The sequence below is a fragment of the Hyperolius riggenbachi genome, chromosome 6, assembly GCF_040937935.1.
Source record: "Hyperolius riggenbachi isolate aHypRig1 chromosome 6, aHypRig1.pri, whole genome shotgun sequence".
NCBI classification, from domain to species: Eukaryota; Metazoa; Chordata; class Amphibia; order Anura; family Hyperoliidae; genus Hyperolius; species Hyperolius riggenbachi.
This window is the reverse complement of record NC_090651.1, coordinates 320,375,627-320,395,549: the sequence shown is the minus strand read 5'-3', so window position 1 is coordinate 320,395,549 and position 19,923 is coordinate 320,375,627. Positions and strand designations below refer to the sequence as shown.

The 19,923-nt window shown below is 47.3% G+C and overlaps 2 protein-coding genes across 2 annotated transcripts in view; one reads left to right on the top strand and one right to left on the bottom strand.

Moving 5' to 3' along the window:
• LOC137521725 (interferon regulatory factor 3-like) overlaps positions 1-3,340 on the bottom strand; it is a 65,172-nt gene extending 61,832 nt beyond the window's left edge. Inside the window, exons 1-2 of the mRNA XM_068241382.1 lie at positions 3,282-3,340; positions 659-815 (exon numbers count right to left, since the gene is read on the bottom strand). The gene's annotated coding sequence lies outside the window, so the exon portion shown is untranslated. The remainder of the gene's footprint in view (positions 1-658; positions 816-3,281) is intronic.
• Positions 3,341-16,971: 13,631 nt separating this feature from the next.
• The window catches only part of SCT (secretin), a 31,264-nt gene continuing 28,312 nt past the window's right edge, over positions 16,972-19,923 (top strand). Inside the window, exons 1-2 of the mRNA XM_068243016.1 lie at positions 16,972-17,014; positions 17,112-17,198. Coding sequence (XP_068099117.1) covers positions 17,116-17,198 — 83 coding nt within the window. The 5' untranslated portion in view covers positions 16,972-17,014; positions 17,112-17,115. The remainder of the gene's footprint in view (positions 17,015-17,111; positions 17,199-19,923) is intronic.

Here is a 19,923-nt window from a genome sequence, read left to right as displayed (position 1 = left end):
GCGGCCCTCGGTGCAATATTTTGTGGCCCGCGCCGGCAAAAGCAAAAGAGACACGGAAGCTAACTATTTTTACCTATTTTACCTTACAGTTCGCTTTAGTGCTCCCAAGTAATCCGCCACATCCCCGCCGCTAAACGAGGGCTGCAGAGCCCCCAAATCCCGCGGGCAAACATTCACGACTGCGCTGAGGGGCAGAGCTTCCAGCTGTAGCTCTGCCCCTCCTGACATCAATCGCCGCACAGATCGCCGCCTCTCTGTGAAGGAAGAGTGAGAGGGGCAGGCAGAGGTGGCGATCTGCCACGATCTGCCACGATTGACGTCAGGAGGGACAGAGCTGAAGCTGAAATCTCTGCCCCTTCGAGGAAATGCCGGCGGATTGCCCCCCGGGCGATTTTGTGAAATCCCTTATGCGGCCCAGCCTCATCCTGACTTTTCCTCCTGCGGCCCCCAGGTAAATTGAGTTTGAGACCCCTGCCCTAGAAGAAAGACACATTTCAGGAAGTTGTTTTGCCCATTTGCTGCAGAAATGTTCAGTGATTCTGCATCCACCTTTCTTATGAAGAGATCTGCTGACTGAAAAGCACAAACATTAACCTGCTTCCTGTGATTTTCAATTAAAAAAATATCACATTTACAATCTTATATTGCAGAGCCTTACCTTAGAGTGGACGATCACCGGCGATCTCTGAATGGTCTTGTGGTTTCAGTTTCAATTACTGAGAACGCCTTCCTCCTGAGCCAGCCCATCATGACAGCTCAGCTGCTGCGTGAATGGCTGAGGCACAAGTCTGTGAGTGAGCTCAGGATGGAATTCCCTGTGATGAAATCAAAATAGATGAGAAAGTGCACATAGCATGATTGCATCATGTATCGGTGACTGAGATAATCAATGAGCTGCAGTACGTATAGGACTGCAGCGAACATGGGCATGCTGAGTCTATAGAGCCTTGTACTTATGTATACTGTGATATATATCACAAATATATCTCGCATCCGTCCCTTTCTCACTCAAGGCACAACCAAAATGTTAATACATGCTCTTATAATTTCTCGTCTGGAGTACTGCAACATACTACTTTGTGGACTACCTTCTAACAGACTGGCCCCGCTCCAGTCTGTACTGAACTCAGCTGCTCCTCTCATTCATCTTTCTTCTCAATCTTCCTCTGCTGCTCCTCTCTATCAAGCTCTTCACTGGCTGCCAATTTACCAGAGGATCCAGTTCAAACTCCTAACCCTAACCTACAAAGCTCTCCACAATCTCTCTCCCTGGTACATATCATCACTCATTTCCAGATACAAACCCAATCGCAATCTCAGATCTGCACGTGATCTTCTGTTGCCCTCCTCTAGAATCATCTCCTCACATTCACGTTTACAAGATTTTGCACGCGCTTCACCCCTCCTCTGGAATGCCCTCCCACAACACATCCGTCACTCACCAACCTTTGTTACCTTTAAATGCTCTCTAAAAACTCACTTGTTCCAACAAGCATATGCGCTACCTTAGGCCACTTCCCTTTGTCCTAAGACCAAATTGCACTCCTACTAGGTATCCTAAAACCTAGGTTCTCAACGTGTGGTACACGTACCCCAGGGGGTACTTCTGATGGTGCCAGGGGGTACTCGGGCTTGATATACTTAACCAAGAATAACAAATCAAGAGTCTTCGAAAATGATAAAATCTTATTTAAACAACACCAAATTAGTGTTTTAGCTAATTAAAAGCAATGGTAAATGCTTGGACATTTTTAGAACCAATTATCATGTACTACAATTAAATATATATTAGTCAAGGGGTACTTGTGATAATGTTTACTATGCTAGGGGGTACTTGGTGAGTACAGGGTTTTAAAAGGGGTACACACCAATAAAATGTTGAGAAACACTGTCCTAAAACACACTGCCTTTATATATTTTATTGTATACTACCCCTCCTCTTGTTTCCCCCCATTTCCTTTAGATTGTAAGCTCGCAAGGGCAGGGCTCTCTCCCCCTTTTGTGTCTTGGAAAACATTATACATGTTATTCATCATGTTACTTTTATCACTGTCATTACCACTTCTGTATTCTGTATGCTGTATCATTTTTTTGTATTTTGTCACCAATTATGTATCTTGTATTTTGGTGTACACCATTGTCTGTATTATGTACCCCATGTTTGTTTCTTACTTTGTACAGCGCCACAGAATATGTTGGCGCTTTATAAATCAATAATATTAATAATATATAAGCTGTGGTACTGTCAGTCTTTTCTGTTTTTTTACAGATACCGTGGGAAGCTGTTGACAAACAGTTGTTGGGGCTGTGAACCAATCAGGTGCAGCTGGAGATGATTCGGCAGAGTTTTGTTCCCTCCAGAAGTACTCAGCCAATCAGCAGGTGGGCTTAGGTGAAATAAAACTGTTCCTGTCAGAGCAGGCAGTGTCACTTGAGGCAGACCTGTGCAGCTGCCCGCCCACCCGCCCCTTTATGATAATTGGTTGTCACGGGCCGCTCTTTTATTGGGGGTATGGTATGGACGGTTGTGGACTTCTTAACTGGTGTTGGCGATTGAGTCGGGTCCACAGACCATCAATTGTGGTTTATTGGTCAAGTAGCTTGTGTGGTGTTACATTAAATGAAAAGTTTAAAATGGTTTTAAATCATTAAATTATACGAATAAAGTTGGTTGTGTTAAACACCCCCCCCCCCCCTTTCCCCCAATAAACAATGGCAGCGGGCTGTTAAAACGCCAAAACATGGTTTGTGTTTTATTTATTAGAGTTAAGTTATTGATAACTGTAAAGTTGATATAACATAATAATGTCAAATGCATTCCCATGTCATACAAAAACTCACAGATAGTATTTTAACAATAATATTTATGGGACTGCAGACAACACTGCTTGTAAATATTGACATCTACACTTAATTACCTGAAAATGAACACACCAAGACTCCAGGCTGGCATTATTGGTTTATAGGATACCAGAATAAACCTAGAAAAACGGTGGGAAAAGCATGATGTGTGACATCATGCTCTGTGTGCTCCCAGCTGCAGGAAGTGCGCAACCCGGCTAGCGCCTGCGCAGTAAAGCCCAACTCCAGCAATCTGGAAGAGGATCCCGGGGGCTTTTAGGTAAGATATGGGGGGCAGAGAGGACCATCACTTGTCCTGGTGCAGTGGGCATCAGGGCAGGTGATAGTTTATTCCTGCTCCCCCATTTCTCTTGCTTCATTTGCCTCTGGTATGCTTTAAAGAGAACCTAAACTGATGATTAAAAAATACTTTAACTTACCTGGGGCTTCTACCAGCCCCCTGCAGACGTCCTGTGCCCACCAGCTTCCCTGCTCGCTAAACAGTTTTTTGGCAGTTGGACAGAGCAACTGCCATTCACTAAGTGCTTTTGAAAATAAATAAATCCCTGAGAATCCCCTATGAAGATATGGACTAGTCCAAAATCTGGCACTTCTGTCAGATTTCTACTACCTACTGTAAGTGACAGCAACACAGGAGAAAAGTAATTCATGGCTCATTTTACTCTGGAAAAAACGTACTTCTTATTTGTATATGTTTGCACAGTTTAAAATTTTAAAATTTTTCGCCATAGTGCCCCTTTAACTCTTCCTGTACTGGAAACATTATTAGACTCTTGTCTCTGCTCCTAATATTTTATTTCTTAGCTGTACTACACATACAAATCATTATATCATAAGTTTATTTTCACTTATGATTTCCATTTAAATTAAGAATGAACACATTTCCTAACATAATAAATTAAATTACATAATTATAGACACAGGAAACATAATTTTAAAAAGATTGAGTTAAATAAATTAGTAACCCTTAATATCCTCCCTCCTTAACCACTAACCTTAACCCTTAACCTCCCCCTCCTTAATTGCTAATATTAACCCTAACCCTTAACCTCCCTCACTCCTTAACCCCTAACGTTAACCTCTCCCCTCCTTAATTCCTAACCTTACCCTTTAACCTTCCTCCTCCTTAACCCCTAACGTTAACCTCTCCCCTCCTTAATTTCTAACCTTAACCCTTAACCTCCCTCCTCCTTAACCCTAACCCTTAACCTCTCCACCTTAACTCCTAACCTTAATCTCTCCCCCTCCTTAACTCCTAACCTTAACCCTAACCCTCCCCCTCCTTAACTCCTATCCTTAACCATTAAGCAACCTCCCCCTCATTACCCCTAATCTTAACCTCCCCTCTCTTTAACCACTAACCTTCCCCCTCCTTAACTGCTAATCTTAGAAGGGGAGGGTTAAGGTAAGGAGTTAAGGGAAGGGGCTTAAGGGTTAAGGTTACGCGTTAAGGAGAGGGGAAAAGAGGTTAAGGTTAGGGGTTAATGCAGCCTTAAGGTTAGGATTAAGGAGAGGGAGGTTAAGGGTTAGGGTTAAGGCTAGGAGTTAAGGAGACAGAGAGGTTAAGGTTTAGGGTTAAGGTTAGGAGTTGAGGAGTGGGGTGGTGAATAGATAGAGTTAAGGTTGGGGGTTAAGGAGGGGGGAGATTAAGGTATGGGGTCAAGGGTTTGGTGTTAAGAGTTATGGGGGTTAAGGTCAGGGGTTTAAGGGGGGGAGATAAGGTTAGGGTTGAGGAGGAGGGAGGTAGAGTTGGGCCGAACCTCCGATTTTAGGTTCGCGAACCGGGTTCGCGAACTTCCGCGGAACGTTCGGTTCGCGGAAAAGTTCGCGAACCGCAATAGACTTCAATGGGGAGGCGAACTTTGGAAAAAAAAATTCTGCTGGCCACAAAAGTGATGGAAAAGATGTTTCAAGGGGTCTAACACCTGGAGGGGGGCATGGCGGAGTGGGATACACGCCAAAAGTCCCCGGGAAAAATCTGGATTTGACGCAAAGCAGCTTTTAAAGGGCAGAAATCACATTGAATGCTAAATGACAGGCCTAAAGTGCTTTAAAACATCTTGCATGTGTATACATCAATCAGGTAGTGTAATTAAGGTACTGCTTCACACTGACACACCAAACTCACCGTGTAACGCACCGCAAACAGCTGTTTGTGTAGTGACGGCCGTGCTGGACTGGTGCGCACCATGGCGAGAGTGCAGGTTTTGGTGGCTTTACAGCCCATATGGTCGCCTGGCTGATGTAGCTGAATGACAGAACAGTGACTGTCCAGCTGATCAAATTTGGTCTGACCACAATGAAGCAACGACCTTATTCTCTTTTGTGTGCCCCCCGAGACACTCATCTAGGCGCCGGTCATTGCTTCATTGTGATACGCAAGCCCCTTCACCACGGCAAGGTAATGATCACGAAGGGGAATGGGTGCATGTACATCCCTTTTCTTTTGTTGTTGCAGCTGCCCGCAGTGCAGCCAGAAAAATTAGGCAGTCATGTACACGCACCAGAAAAATTATTACAGCGGCCGCTGTTAGCAGCGGCCTAAAAAAATTCAGCAATCCGCCTGGAGTCCCGGACCCTGTTGGTGGTGGCGGAGAAGGTAGTCAAGCGGCCTGCAGGCAGACATGCTGTGTGGAGGGACTGGGAGCGACTTAGTCTTCTTGGGGCAGGCCAGGCAGCCAGTCACACGGCGTGCAGGCAGAGATGCTGTGTGTGCGGGGACTGACTTAGTCTTGGGGCGGGCAGCAGCCCTCCGGGATCCATGCCTCATTCATTTTGATAAAGGTGAGGTACTTTTGTGACTTAATAGGCGACTTCTCTTCTCAGTGACAATGCCTCCAGCTGCGATGAAGGTCCTTTCTGACAGGACGCTTGCGGCAGGGCAGGAGAGAAGTTGGATGGCAAATTGGGACAGCTCTGGCCACAGGTCAAGCCTGCGCACCCAGTAGTTCAAGGGTTCCTCATCGCTGTTCACAGCAGTGTCTACATCCACACTTAAGGCCAGGTAGTTGGCTACCTGCCGTTCCAGGCGTTGGTGGAGGGTGGTTCCGGAAGGGCTACGGCGAGGCGTTGGACTAAAGAACGACCGCATGTCCGACATCACCATGAGATCGCTGGAGCGTCCTGTCTTTGACTGCGTGGACACGGGAGGAGGATTAGTGGCAGTGGTACCTTGCTGGCGTTGTGCTGTCACATCACCCTTAAAGGCATTGCAAAGCATAGTTGACAGCTGGTTCTGCATGTGCTGCATCCTTTCCACCTTCAGGTGAGTTGGTAACAGGTCCGCCACTTTGTGCCTGTACCGAGGGTCTAGTAGTGTGGCCACCCAGTACAGCTCAATCCCCTTGAGTTTTTTTATACGGGGGTCCCTCAACAGGCAGGACAGCATAAAAGACGACATCTGCACAAAGTCGGATCCAGTACCCTCCATCTCCTCTTGCTCTTCCTCAGTGACGTCACGTAAGTCAACCTCCTCCCCCCAGCCGCGAACAATACCACGGGAAGGTTGAGCAGCACAAGCTCCCTGCGACGCCTGCTGCGGTTGTTCTCCTGCCGCCGTCCCCTCCTCCTCCTCCTCCCCCAAAGAAACACCTTGCTCATCATCCTCTGAGTCTGACTCGTCTTCTGCACACGACTTCTCTTCTTCCTCCTCCTCCCCCCTCTGTGCTGCCGCAGGTGTTGAGGAAACAGCTGGGTCTGATGAAAATTGGTCCCATGCCTGTTCCTGCCATAACGGTTCCTGGTCACGCTCATTCGCAGCTTCATCCGCCACTCTACGCACAGCATGCTCCAAGAAGTAAGCGTAGGGAATTAAGCCGCTGATGGTGCCCTCACTGCGGCTCACCAGGTTGGTCACCTTCTCAAACGGCCGCATGAGCCTGCATGCATTTTTCATCAGTGTCCAGTTGTCGGGCCAGAACATCCCCATCTTCCCAGACTGTTTCATTCTACTGTAGTTGTAGAGGTACTGGGTGACGGCTTTCTTCTGTTCTAGCAGGCGGGAGAACATGAGCAGGGTCGAATTCCAGCGAGTCGGGCTATCGCAAATCAGGCGTCTCACCGGCATGTTGTTTTTCCGCTGAATTTCCGCAAAGCGTGCCATGGCTGTGTAAGACCGCCTCAAATGCCCACAGAACTTCCTGGCCTGCTTCAGGACATCCGCTAAGCCAGGGTACTTTGCCACAAATCTTTGAACAACTAGATTCATGACATGTGCCATGCAGGGTATGTGTGTCAGCTTCCCCATATGCAAAGCGGCAAGCAGATTGCTGCCGTTGGCGCACACCACGTTGCCTATCTCCAGGTGGTGCGGGGTCAGCCACTCATCCAACTGTTTCTTAAGAGCAGCCAGGAGAGCTGCTCCAGTGTGACTCTCCGCTTTGAGACAAGACATGTCTAAGATGGCGTGACACCGTCGTACCTGGCATGCAGCATAGGCCCTGCGGAGCTGGGGCTGTGTAGCTGGAGAGGAGAACTGCCACTCAGCCAAGGAGGAGGAGGACAGCGAAGAGCATGTAGCAGGAGGAGAGGAGGTGGCAGGAGGCCTGCCTGCAAGCCGTGGAGGTGTCACAATTTGGTCCGCTGCGCCCTGCTTGCCATCGTTCACCACCCGGTTGACCCAATGGGCTGTGTACGTAATGTAGCGGCCCTGCCCGTGCTTGGCAGACCAGGCATCCGTGGTCAGGCGGACCCTTGACCCAACGCTCTTCGCAAGAGATGACACCACTTGCCTCTCAACTTCACGGTGCAGTTGGGGTATGGCCTTTCTCGAAAAATAAGTGCGGCCAGGCATCTTCCACTGCGGTGTTCCGATGGCCACAAATTTACGGAAGGCCTCAGAGTCCACCAGCCGGTATGGTAACAGCTGGCGAGCTAACAGTTCCTCCACGCCAGCTGTCAGACGCCGGGCAAGGGGGTGACTGGCCAAAATTGGCTTCTTCCGCTCAAACATTTCCTTCACGGACACCTGACTGCTGCTGTGGGCAGAGGAGCAGGAAGCGCTCAAGGGCAGAGGCGGAGTGGAGGAGGGTGTCTGTGAAGGTGGAAGGGAGAAAGCGGCAGAAGCAGATGATGCACCTGAAGGAGGAAGAGGAGAAGGAGGGTGACTTTTCTTTTGTGTGCTGCTGCTGCTTTTGCTCAGGTGGCCATCCCATTGCTTTTTGTGCCTTTTCTCCAGGTGCCTTCGTAAGGCACTTGTCCCTACGTGAGTGTTGGCCTTTCCACGGCTCAATTTTTGTTGGCAGAGCGAACAGATGGCTTTGGTCCGATCTGAGGCACACACATTAAAAAATTTCCACACCGCTGAGCCACCCTGGGATGTGGGCACTATGGGGACCTCAGCAGCTGATGCTGAAGGGCAAGTTGGCTGGCTGTACATAGGTGGCGATACATGGTGCCGGACACTGCCACCAGCTGTTTCTGACGAAGAGCTGCCCCAGCTTCTTTCAGCAACTTCTCTCCTCCTACTACTCTCTGACTCCCCCTCTGAACTGTCCCCCTCTTCATCTCCTCTATTGGGAACATACAGAGGATCCCTATCATCGTCATCATCGTAATCATCCTGCCCAGCTTCCCTTGCCTCAGAAAAATCTAAACATGCACCATCAGTAGGTCCTTCATCCTCCTTACACGTTACATCCATAGTGTTGCCGCGTAACTCAGACATATGAGCTGGTGAAAATTCATCTGGCTGTAACAACAATGGCTGTGCATCAGTGATTTCAACACTAAATAATTCTTGCGAAGTGTCAAATGCAGCGGAAGTGGTGCTAGTAGTAGCGCTGGTGGCTGAGCAAGATGAGGTGTTCTGTGTCGCTAAATACTCAACCACGTCCTGACAATCTTGGGAGGTGATGGGACGTGCCTTCTTCCGAGCACTGTACTGTGGGCCAGGTCCACACGAAATTACATTTACACGACCTCGCGCAGACCTGCCGGGTGGCCTTCCTCTGGCTCCGGCACTACCTCTTCCTCTACCTGTTTTGTCCATATCGGGTATGCACGGAGTGGTATATCACACTGCATGCACTCACGTAGGTAGGTGGGTTCACTTAACTGCACAGGTATGCGCACTGATGCGGTGGGTTCACTGAACAGAATAGGTATACAGTGGCGGGTTCACTGAACACAACAGGTATGCAGTGGCGGGTTCACTGAACAGGTATACAGTGGCGGGTTCACTGAACACAACAGGTATACAGTGGCGGGTTCACTGAACAGTACAGGTATACAGTGGCGGGTTCACTGAACACAACAGGTATGCAGTGGCGGGTTCACTGAACAGAACAGTGGCGGGTTCACTGAACACAACAGGTATGCAGTGGCGGGTTCACTGAACAGGTATACAGTGGCGGGTTCACTGAACAGAACAGGTATACAGTGGCGGGTTCACTGAACAGTACAGGTATACAGTGGCGGGTTCACAGAACAGGTATGCAGTGGCAGGTTCACTGAACACAACAGGTATGCAGTGGCGGGTTCACTGAACAGGTATACAGTGGCGGGTCCACTGAACAGAACAGGTATACAGTGGCGGGTTCACTGAACACAACAGGTATGCAGTGGCGGGTTCACAGAACAGGTATGCAGTGGCGGGTTCACAGAACAGGTATGCAGTGGCAGGTTCACTGAACACAACAGGTATGCAGTGGCGGGTTCACTGAACAGGTATACAGTGGCGGGTTCACTGAACAGAACAGGTATGCAGTGGCGGGTTCACTGAACACAACAGGTATGCAGTGGCGGGTTCACAGAACAGGTATGCAGTGGCAGGTTCACTGAACACAACAGGTATGCAGTGGCGGGTTCACAGAACAGGTATGCAGTGGCAGGTTCACTGAACACAACAGGTATGCAGTGGCGGGTTCACTGAACAGGTATACAGTGGCGGGTCCACTGAACAGAACAGGTATGCAGTGGCAGGTTCACTGAACAGAACAGGTATGCAGTGGCGGGTTCACTGAACAGGTATACAGTGGCGGGTCCACTGAACAGAACAGGTATGCAGTGGCGGGTTCACTGACTGAACACAACAGGTATGCAGTGGTGGGTTCACTGAACAGGTATGCAGTGGTGGGTTCACAGAACAGGTATGCAGTGGTGGGTTCACAGAACAGGTATGCAGTGGCAGGTTCACTGAACAGGTATGCAGTGGTGGGTTCACTGAACAGGTATGCAGTGGTGGGTTCACTGAACAGGTATGCAGTGGTGGGTTCACAGTACAGGTATGCAGTGGTGGGTTCACAGAACAGGTATGCAGTGGCGGGTTCACAGAACAGGTATGCAGTGGCAGGTTCACTGAACACAACAGGTATGCAGTGGCGGGTTCACTGAACAGGTATACAGTGGCGGGTCCACTGAACAGAACAGGTATGCAGTGGCGGGTTCGCTGAACACAACAGGTATGCAGTGGTGGGTTCACTGAACAGGTATGCAGTGGTGGGTTCACAGAACAGGTATGCAGTGGTGGGTTCACAGAACAGGTATGCAGTGGCGGGTTCCTTGAACACAACAGGTATGCAGTGGCGGGTTCACTGAACAGGTATACAGTGGCGGGTCCACTGAACAGAACAGGTATGCAGTGGCGGGTTCACTGAACACAACAGGTATGCAGTGGTGGGTTCACTGAACAGGTATGCAGTGGTGGGTTCACAGAACAGGTATGCAGTGGTGGGTTCACAGAACAGGTATGCAGTGGCGGGTTCACTGAACAGGTATGCAGTGGTGGGTTCACTGAACAGGTATGCAGTGGTGGGTTCAATGAACAGGTATGCAGTGGTGGGTTCACAGTACAGGTATGCAGTGGTGGGTTCACAGAACAGGTATGCAGCCAGGAACAAGCTAAGCCTAACTAATCTTTCCCTATGAGAGACAGTCTGCAGCAGCTCGCCCTACTCTCACTAATGCAGGCTCACGAGTGACCGTAATGGCCGCCGCTGCCTGCCTTATATAAGGGGGGTGGGGCTCCAGGGGCTAGTGTAGCCTAATTGGCTACACTGGGCCTGCTGACTGTGATGTAGAGGGTCAAAGTTGACCCTCCATGGTGCATTATGGGGCGAACCGAACTTCCGCAAACGTTCGCCTGCGGGACGCGAACGCGAACCACGGAAGTTCGCATGGAACCGTTCGCAGGCGAACCGTTCGGCCCAACTCTAGAGGGAGGTTAAAGGTTAAGGTTAGTGTTAAGGAGGGGGTAGGTTAAGGGTTAAGGTTAGGGTTAAGGAGGGGGTAGGTTAAGGGTTAGGAGTTAAGGAGGGGGGAGGTGAAGGGTTAGGGCTAAGGTTAGGGTTTAAGGGGGGAGGTTAAGGGTAACATATTTTACTAATTTATTTTATTTCCTGTGTCTTTAGTTGTGTACTGTAATTTACTATGCAAGTAAATGTGTTCATTCTTCATTTAATACACTGTAAATTCATATTAACTTTTTATTTCTTCTAGAAGTGCCACAGCACCTCTATTAAAAGAGATTACAGACTGTAATCTGAGACATCGCTGTTTAAGAGATTGAAACATTGGATACACTTTTCCTAAGGTGACGCTGAAGGGATTGAAACATTGTATATGCTTCTCCAGAGCTGACGCTAAAGAGCTTGAAACATTGTATATGCTTTTCCTGAGCTGACGCTAAACAGCTTGAAACATTTTATATGCGCCTTTTCCTGAGCTGACATTAAAAGGAGTGAAACATTGTATATACTTTTAGCAGTCATTAACCACTTAAGGACCACAGGCTTTACCCCCCTCCCCCCCTAAACCTCAATCTCCCCCCCCCCCCCCCCCCATGAATAGGAATTTTTTTCTAAAATAGGCCACCGCAGCTTTAAGGCCAAGCTGCAGGGGCGCACAACACAGCACACAATTGATTCCCCCCCCCCTTTTCTCCCCACCAACAGAAACAGAGCTCTCTGTTGGTGGGGTCTGATCGCTCCCCCCCCCCCCCCCCCCCCCGTGTTTGTTTGTTTGTTTTTAATCAATATTTAGGTGTATGTTTTTTAATAAAAATATGCCATTTTTTAAATTTGTATACTCCCCCCTCCCTCCCCCGCCAGCCAATCCCCGTGATCAGCTGTGATAGGCTTCAGCCTATGACAGCCGATCACCTCTGTGCAGCTGGAGGGGACAGCCGTGTCACAGGGCTGTCCCCAGTACAGCGCTGCTGTAGATCGCAGCGCTGTACACCCTAATTAGACAGCAGTTTCGCCGTCTAACAGTCTCAGAGCAGCTCCGCTCCGCCTACCAAGCAGGAGATGCGTGCGATCTCCTGCAAACTGAAGCCCCAGTACTTTACATCGATCGGCGTTAGCCGGTCCTGGGGCTGCCGCTGCGGCCACGCCCATTGGTGTGACGCGGTCGGCTAGTAGTTAACAGTGGGTTCAGTGCACAAGAGTGTGTGTGCATGAGAGTGCAAGAGCGTGCACGTGCACACGCAACTGCATCATTTCTGGAGCTTTCCCTGAACCTAGCCCAGAGATGGATGTACTGGGGCCCTAGGCAATAGTAGTAGATCTGGGGCCCCCTTGTGAGAGAGAGGTCAAATAAAGGGGCAGATGGCCCTTTAACACCCACTAGGCCCCAAGCATCTGCCTAAGTTGCCTGGTGGAGGGTCCTGCTCTGACCTAACCAAACATGTTACGCATCCCTGCACAAAAATGCAGTATGACAAAAACCAGCATGGAAAACTACAGGCTCCTGTATTTAATACAGGTCACATTGAAACTAAATTAGCCTCTTTTCTAGCTAGAGTTATACTTTAGCACAGGTAAACATTCCTAATAGTGGTGGAACCAGAAGACCAATCCTCCCACATGTGCTCTGACACGTTATGAGATGACCTTTCTCGGATATAAATTAGCTCATGGTCTGGCCTGGCATTTAATGAAGTAATTAGGTAAACATCTTTTTTTTTTAATGAACAACCTTTTAATTGCACATTACCCTACTTGAAATCAGGATCCTGCATTGGGCCTTCCTGTGTCATTATGAGCCTGCAGAGATAAGACATGAGTTCAGCAAACAATATACTGGACGGCTGCCGCAGGTTAATCCTTCTTATCTTTATTAGTCCAAAAATGTAGCTGCCTTATTTACTTACAATTTTCTATTTCACTGAAAAAGGATGGAAGGTGTTTAATGGAAAAATACAGAAAACAGAGCTGTTAGGCTCAGTCTCCACTTGCGCCAGATCATGTGAGCAGGCAGTGTAGTGAGTGACCGCTCTGGTGGTCCGGCTGGAGACAGAGGTAGATGGGTTACCCTAATCGGCTATATAGGGAATGCACCTGCTCTTCCAGGTTTATCATGGATTGCACAGAAGTGGGCCCCTGCCCCCTTACCGCTACAGATCTCACGGATCCGTTACACAATGACAAGTGTGAATGGCCCCTATACAGTATATAAAATAGTAACTGTTCACTGTCAGTTTTACGAGTGGAGAACGAACAAAGAATGTCCATTCTCAGCTCAGGTGGGAACACAGCCTTATGGTCAGTAGTCAGGTGGCGTCAAAACAAAAATTATGCTAGGTAGGTCAAAATCGCTAGTGGAGGACAGGTAGAGGTTTTCATATATATTCGTGTCATATGAGCAGTGCTTCTTAAAGGAATCATCAGGCTTTTTAAGCTAGGCTTCCTCCAGCCCCTTGCAGCCGATATGCCGCTTGACGCAGCTCCGCTCCCAGCTTCCGGCCCCTGGTCCCTGCCGGTGCAGACGCCACCCTCGCGAGGTCATCCTCTACTGCGTCTGCGCAAAGCACTCCAGCTCACGTGCAATTGAGTGACAGAGGTGCTTGCGCAGGCGCAGTAGACAGCGACCTCACAAGGGAGGCCTCTGCACCAGCGGGGTCCCGGGCCGGCGGCTGTGAGCGGAGATGCTGTGAGGGACATATTGGCTGTAAGGGGCTAGAGGAAGCCCAGGGTAAGTAGATCTTGCCTAGCTTAGCCTTCTCGTGACTGGCAGCCTAACCCCCCTTAAAGAGGAGCTGTCATCCAATACTATCTCAGAAAAAAAACACATATATAAGTCGATAAATACTTGCTCTACTTACATAACATACAGTATGTATTGCACTGTTCACATTTTGATTTTAGTCATTTTTCTACAGTAAAAAAAATAAAATAATTCTTAGCATTTCCCATTTTAAGTGTGGCTATTTTGAAGCAAATCCTGATGTAATTTCCTGCCCTACTCTCCTCTGCTGATTTGCCCGCCCTTCACTATAGAAAGTGCATTGTCTCAGCATGAGAAATATTTTGAATATACCAATTTTTATATGGTATATATAATTTGGTATATATAATATACCAAATTTTGTGTGTACCAAATAAGAGTCAGGTAAACTGGGGAATGATCATTTATCAACAGAAAAGCAATAGTGATTTTAACTTTTGGATTGCCTGGTTAGCATCCTTATTACTTGTTTACCAGATAAAAATAAAGAATTGATTTTTAAATGTTATGTTTCTCTTATACAGGCCTCATTTTTAGCTGCACAGAAGAAAACTGCCCGGGCATTTTTGCCCTGATGCTGTGCAAAGCATGATGGGATTTCTGATGTTGTTGCTCTCGTTCTGCTGTTTTGGTGCAAATTTTTTTTCTTACATATTGAATTTGACATTTGAAGCCTAGGGGCATGCAGCTGAGGGGTGATCAGGACACAGGACATGTCACATTTGGAACTGTGTCTCCTGTTCCCTGTCACCTCCTTTCAACCAAAAAGATGGCTGCCCCCATGACAAAGATGGCAGCCCCCATGAATCACAAACATTTGCCTGTTCTTTTAAAACAGGGCGAGTAAGAGAATATATTACCAATCTATTCTAATTAACATAACTATGTAGCTCAATGACAGTATGTTTGTTTAGGCTGAAGTTCCCCTTTAAGGACCAGTGTATTTTACATGTGGGGGGAGTGGGGGCACGTTTGGGAGTCCCCAGTATAGATAGCTAGGAATTGCTGTCCCCAGTATAGCCAGGTGTCCCCAGTACAGCCAGCAGCCTTTACTCACCTCCCTGGGTCCTGCGATAAGCAGCTCTACCCTTCCTCCGCTCTGCCTGGCAGGCCTGCTCGCACTGACTCTAAAGGCTCATACACACGGGTCACAACTGTCGCCACAAACACGAGACACGCACATGTCTGGGCGACAGTTGCCCCGTGTGTATGAGGCGCGAACCCCGAACTGTCGCCGGAGACCGCAGTTGCCGTGCGATTTTATTCCTTGTTATTTTCACCACAGTTGCTCTTTAAAGCGGACCCAAACCAAACATTTTTTTTAATTCAAAATATTTAGGTGCACCACTCTGACACATACAAAGATAAATAAACACTCCTTCAAACCTATGAGCATTTCAGTGCATGCTTTTCACCCTTCTCTTTTCATAGCTACGGTTATACTGGGGGCAGCCATTAGCAATTCCTCCATTGCCAGACACCATCTACTCCACCAGTTTGCCGGAAAAATCCCGGCAATTTGAAGGAAGGGAGGGGTTCCTCCAATAAATGTAAAATATTTTATATTTGTCATCATGCAGCTGAAAAAGGCTGCTATTTATTATTATAATTTATAAAATAGATTTTATTTCTGAAATCTTGTATTTTTAATTTGGGTCCACTTTAATAGCTAATGGTCAGACTCACAGTGATTTGGATGAATGAAAACAGTGTCTAACATTAAAGAGGAACTGTAGTGACCATAAGATAATGAATAAAATTGCTTATTGTTTACAATATTCATTTATAGGTTGACTCTGTGTTTGCCCATTGTAAAATCTTTCCTCAGCCCATTTTACATTCTATAATGTATCACTGGTGGTGACAGCTTTAGTTCTGCCAGGTGATCTGTACAGAATGCAAATAAACACGGCTCCAAACCCTTACCCAGGGCCGGATTTACCACAAGGCACTGTAGGCACGTGCCTACAGGCGCCTGATGATGGAAAGGCAGTGCATTCCCCTCCATGAGTGCCTCCTCCCCTAGAGTCCTGATAAGAGTGTAAATGAGAGGTTACAGCATTTGGCATTCCACTGACGAGATCTCCCTTCAGTCAGTGGCACCTCTAGCTACTTAATATTGAGAGTATTTCTGGCTGTCTAATACTATGGGGCACCTGTAACTACTTATGTTGGGCAAGGGAAATAAGAGAGGAGTGACAGGTGGGCCAGCCAGCACACTTGCGGTGCAGTTTGGGGGTTTGTAGGTTAATGGAGGGCGAAGTCTAAGGTGCCAGGATGTGTGCCTATAGGCTCCTGTGAGGTAAATCTGGGCCTGCCCTTACCTATAATATGACCAAAACTTTTGCCTTCTAGACACTGCAGAATTCCTGCTAGTCCGCAATGTTTGTTACTGAAAGTTCTATGCACAGAAGGAGATACTGCTTTCTTGGCAGTTGGAAAAAGCCATTATTTCCCACAATGCAATGAGGTTTACAGACAGAAATTGTCAGGACCATGGTCATGACATCACACTGTGGGAGGGGTTTCACCACAATATCTGCCATACAGAGCCCTCTGATGATCTATTGTAGAAAAGGTAAAGATTTCTTGTGGGAAAGAGGGAATCTGCTATTGATTGGGATGGCGTTCAATCCTTACATTTTACAAGTAGTTTTTAAGTTTTGTACATGGGTGTGGGCATCAGACCATCCTGAAAAATAAGTTCTGTTATTCTACCTTAACTTCTCTGAGGAAATCTGAGCTCAGACAGAAAATAGGGATAGGTCTGTAGTGATATATAAGCCTCATTACTGTCACCGCTCATGTGTAAGCGGCAACTTCCTGTATGCCAGATAATGGGTCCCTAATGATGAGAGTCATAATTGATTCAGTAAACAAAAGTCACCCATTAGCCCACTCACCTGTCTCCAGGTAATTCTGTTTGCAAAGGGAAGTCAACTGAAAGAAATCAACACATGGCCACACGCATGTAAAAATCGATCTTTGTCTTATCTACAAAGTCATGCTTTGCTATCAAAAGTCAATCTCAGCGTAATAGGCATTTATGACTAATTTGGAAACAATGGACTACCGGGTATCGCCCTGTGTGATGCAGAAGGCATCCTGGGCACAGGTATAAATACCGTGACAGAAGATCTCTCTTTCCCATCATTTCTCCAACCAACAACCACCAGAGTCTCAACACCAAGCCAACATCTTCTAAGGAGTAAGTAGAAATATTTACATTATCAGAACGTTTTTGAAGTTTTTTTTTCTCTATGGTGATTATTGTTGTAACTGGTACAATTTTCATGTCTCCTCAGAATCATGCCTGTAACAACGGTTTTCAGAGCGGCTGCCATCCTCGTAGTCTTCCTACATCTGTCATGTTCCTCCTCTCTTCCTGCCAGGTAACGTGAGGCCACAAAAAAAGATTTTATAGAATACATGATTCCAGACAAAAAAGGGACACCTTAAAGTGGATCCGAGATAAACTTTTACTCATTGCATAATTGTGTTCCTTTCATATAGTTTATTATAGGACATTCCTCAAGCCAAATACTTTTTTTTGTTTTGTTTTAATACTCTATGATTCCCTATAAACTAAACAAGCCTCGCCCACAGCTCCTTTTGTGCCTTGGCACTGTAGCAAGGGCTTATGGGACCTCAGTCTGGGCAGGAGGAGGAGGTTACTAGCTATTGATTTCAGAGGGGAGGAGGGAGGAGGAGAGGTGACTGCATTTACACACAGGCAAGCTGATAGCATCTCCAGCCCTCAGCCTGTGACAATGTGACAAACAGAACATGGCTGCCCTCATTGTATCACAGGAATAAATAATCATAAACTTTTGAAGCTGTTTGCAGCTAGATATGCTGTGTAAACTATCTAAACTTTAAATAAGATATATAGACTCGTTACTTGGTATAGTTAGTGGTTTTTTATCTCGTAACCGCTTTTTAAGTGAGAGAAAGATGGAGGCTTTCATATTGGTATCCCTTTAAATAATGCAAGTTGCCCGGCTGTCCAACTGGTCATATGACTCTAATACCTTCAGTCAGAGCACCTGATCTGCATGCATGTTCAGGGTCTATATCTCAAGTCTAACTGGAAAAGCTGCATGCTTGCTTCAGGTGTAATTCAGACACTACTGCAACCAAAGAGATCAGAGGCACTGTCAAGCAACTGGTATTTTCTTTTTTTCTTTTTTTTTTAAAGAAATAAATATGGCTGCCTCCATATCCCTCTCACTTCAGGAGTCCTTTAATTGTGTTTTTTAAAAAAGGTTAGAAGAGCTTCTAGGATTGTGTGTGAGTTTGGGAAGGGGGAAGGAGTACAGCTGTCACTGTTCTCTATTTCTGTTTGCAAAACTTTCTCTCACTTCCTTTCTCTGTGACCTCCATGGAGGCGGAGCTTTGGGGATTTAATATGAAAACTGGTAGTCCCAGGGACAGGAAATCCATGATATTTCAATGGAAGATGGAATAATACTTTAACCACTTACTCCACAGCTCAGTATACCTACGTCACCTGTGGCATCCTCCAGGCCACCATGACATAGATCTACTGATGCAGCTTTCAGCCCTACTTTGCACGATCGCACTATCAGCTGCAATACTAATTGGTGAAAGGGAACATGTTCCCTTGTAGCCAATTAGCCCCCATCCCCTCCTGCGGATGAACGATCACCGCTGTAGCAAACAGTGGTGATCCTTCATCTCTCCCCTCGGTGCACAGATCAGTTGAATAAATTGAGCAGCAAGCAGCCTCTCACCTTACGTCGTTCCAGCTATGAGCCTGCAGCCCGAGCCTCCGATCCCCGCTCTGAACTCAGCCGCGTAATGGCGAATATCCGCATAATGACGTCATCAAGCCGGGACCCGGGTAACCGGCAATACGTGAATTCAGAGCGGGGATCGGAGGCTGCAGGCTCATCGCTAGAATGAGGTAAGGTGAGAGGCTGCTTGCAGCTGAATTTTTTTAGCCGATCTGTGCACCGAGGGGCTGCCTGGTGGGGTGGGGGGGTTGTTAACTGGCCACTGGATGTGGGGTGGGGGGACGGAGTGGATCTGATGATGGGGGAACATCTGATTATAATGGGGGAATAATTTATCCTGGGGAACATCTGACTGTAATGAAGGGTGCCAATCCTGGGAGTGCTGCTGTCTCTATACTGGGGGGCGCCAAATACAAGGGGCACATTTCACTATACTGGGGGACTGATATTGGGGACACATCTGGCTATACTGGGGAAGGGGGGGGGGATGCTACTTGGGACACATCTGACTATACTAGGGAGACATAAAACTAGCAGCATGGTTTTTTTTATCACAATGGCGCTTTTTATTTTTAAATTGGAATTGGTAAAGACTGAGAAATAATGCATTTTTTCCCTCTTTTTCCCATGAAAATGCCTAGAAAACAAAAAATGTTGTTGGACTAAATACCCCCTATTGAAAGCCTAGTTTGTCTTGAAAAAAATGCTATATACATCATTTAGATGTAGTGAATAGGGATAAAGTTATTGCTGATTAAACAGGGACATAGCGTCAAAACAGCTCTGGTCCATAAGGGAAAAACAAGGTCTGGATGCGAAGTGGTTAAAGGACAACTGTAGTGAGAGTGATATGGAGGCTGCCATATTTATTTCCTGTTAAACAATACCAGTTGTCTGGCAGCCCTGTGGATCTATGTGGCTGCAGTAGTGGCTGAATAACATCAGCAACAAGCATGCAGCTAATCTTGTAATCTTGTCAGATCTGACAATAATATCATAAACACCTGATCTGCTGCATGCTTGTTCAGGGTCTATGGCTAAAAGTAAGAGGCAGGGGATCAGCAGGACTGCCAGGCAACTGGTATTTTTTAAAATGAAATAAAATGGCAGTCTCCATATCCCTCTCACTTCAGTTGTCCTTTAAAGAGAGTCTGAAGCGAGAATGAATCTCGCTTCAGACCTCATAGATAGCAGGGGCATGCGTGCCCCTGCTAAACCACCGCTATCGCACCGCGAAACGGGGGTCCCTTCACCCCCAAATCCCCCTCCGTGCAGCGCATCCCCTCTTCCGCATAGAGGCAGGGCTAACCGCCGCAGCCCTGCCTCACGCGCGTCTGTCAGTGCGTATCTCCGCCTCTCC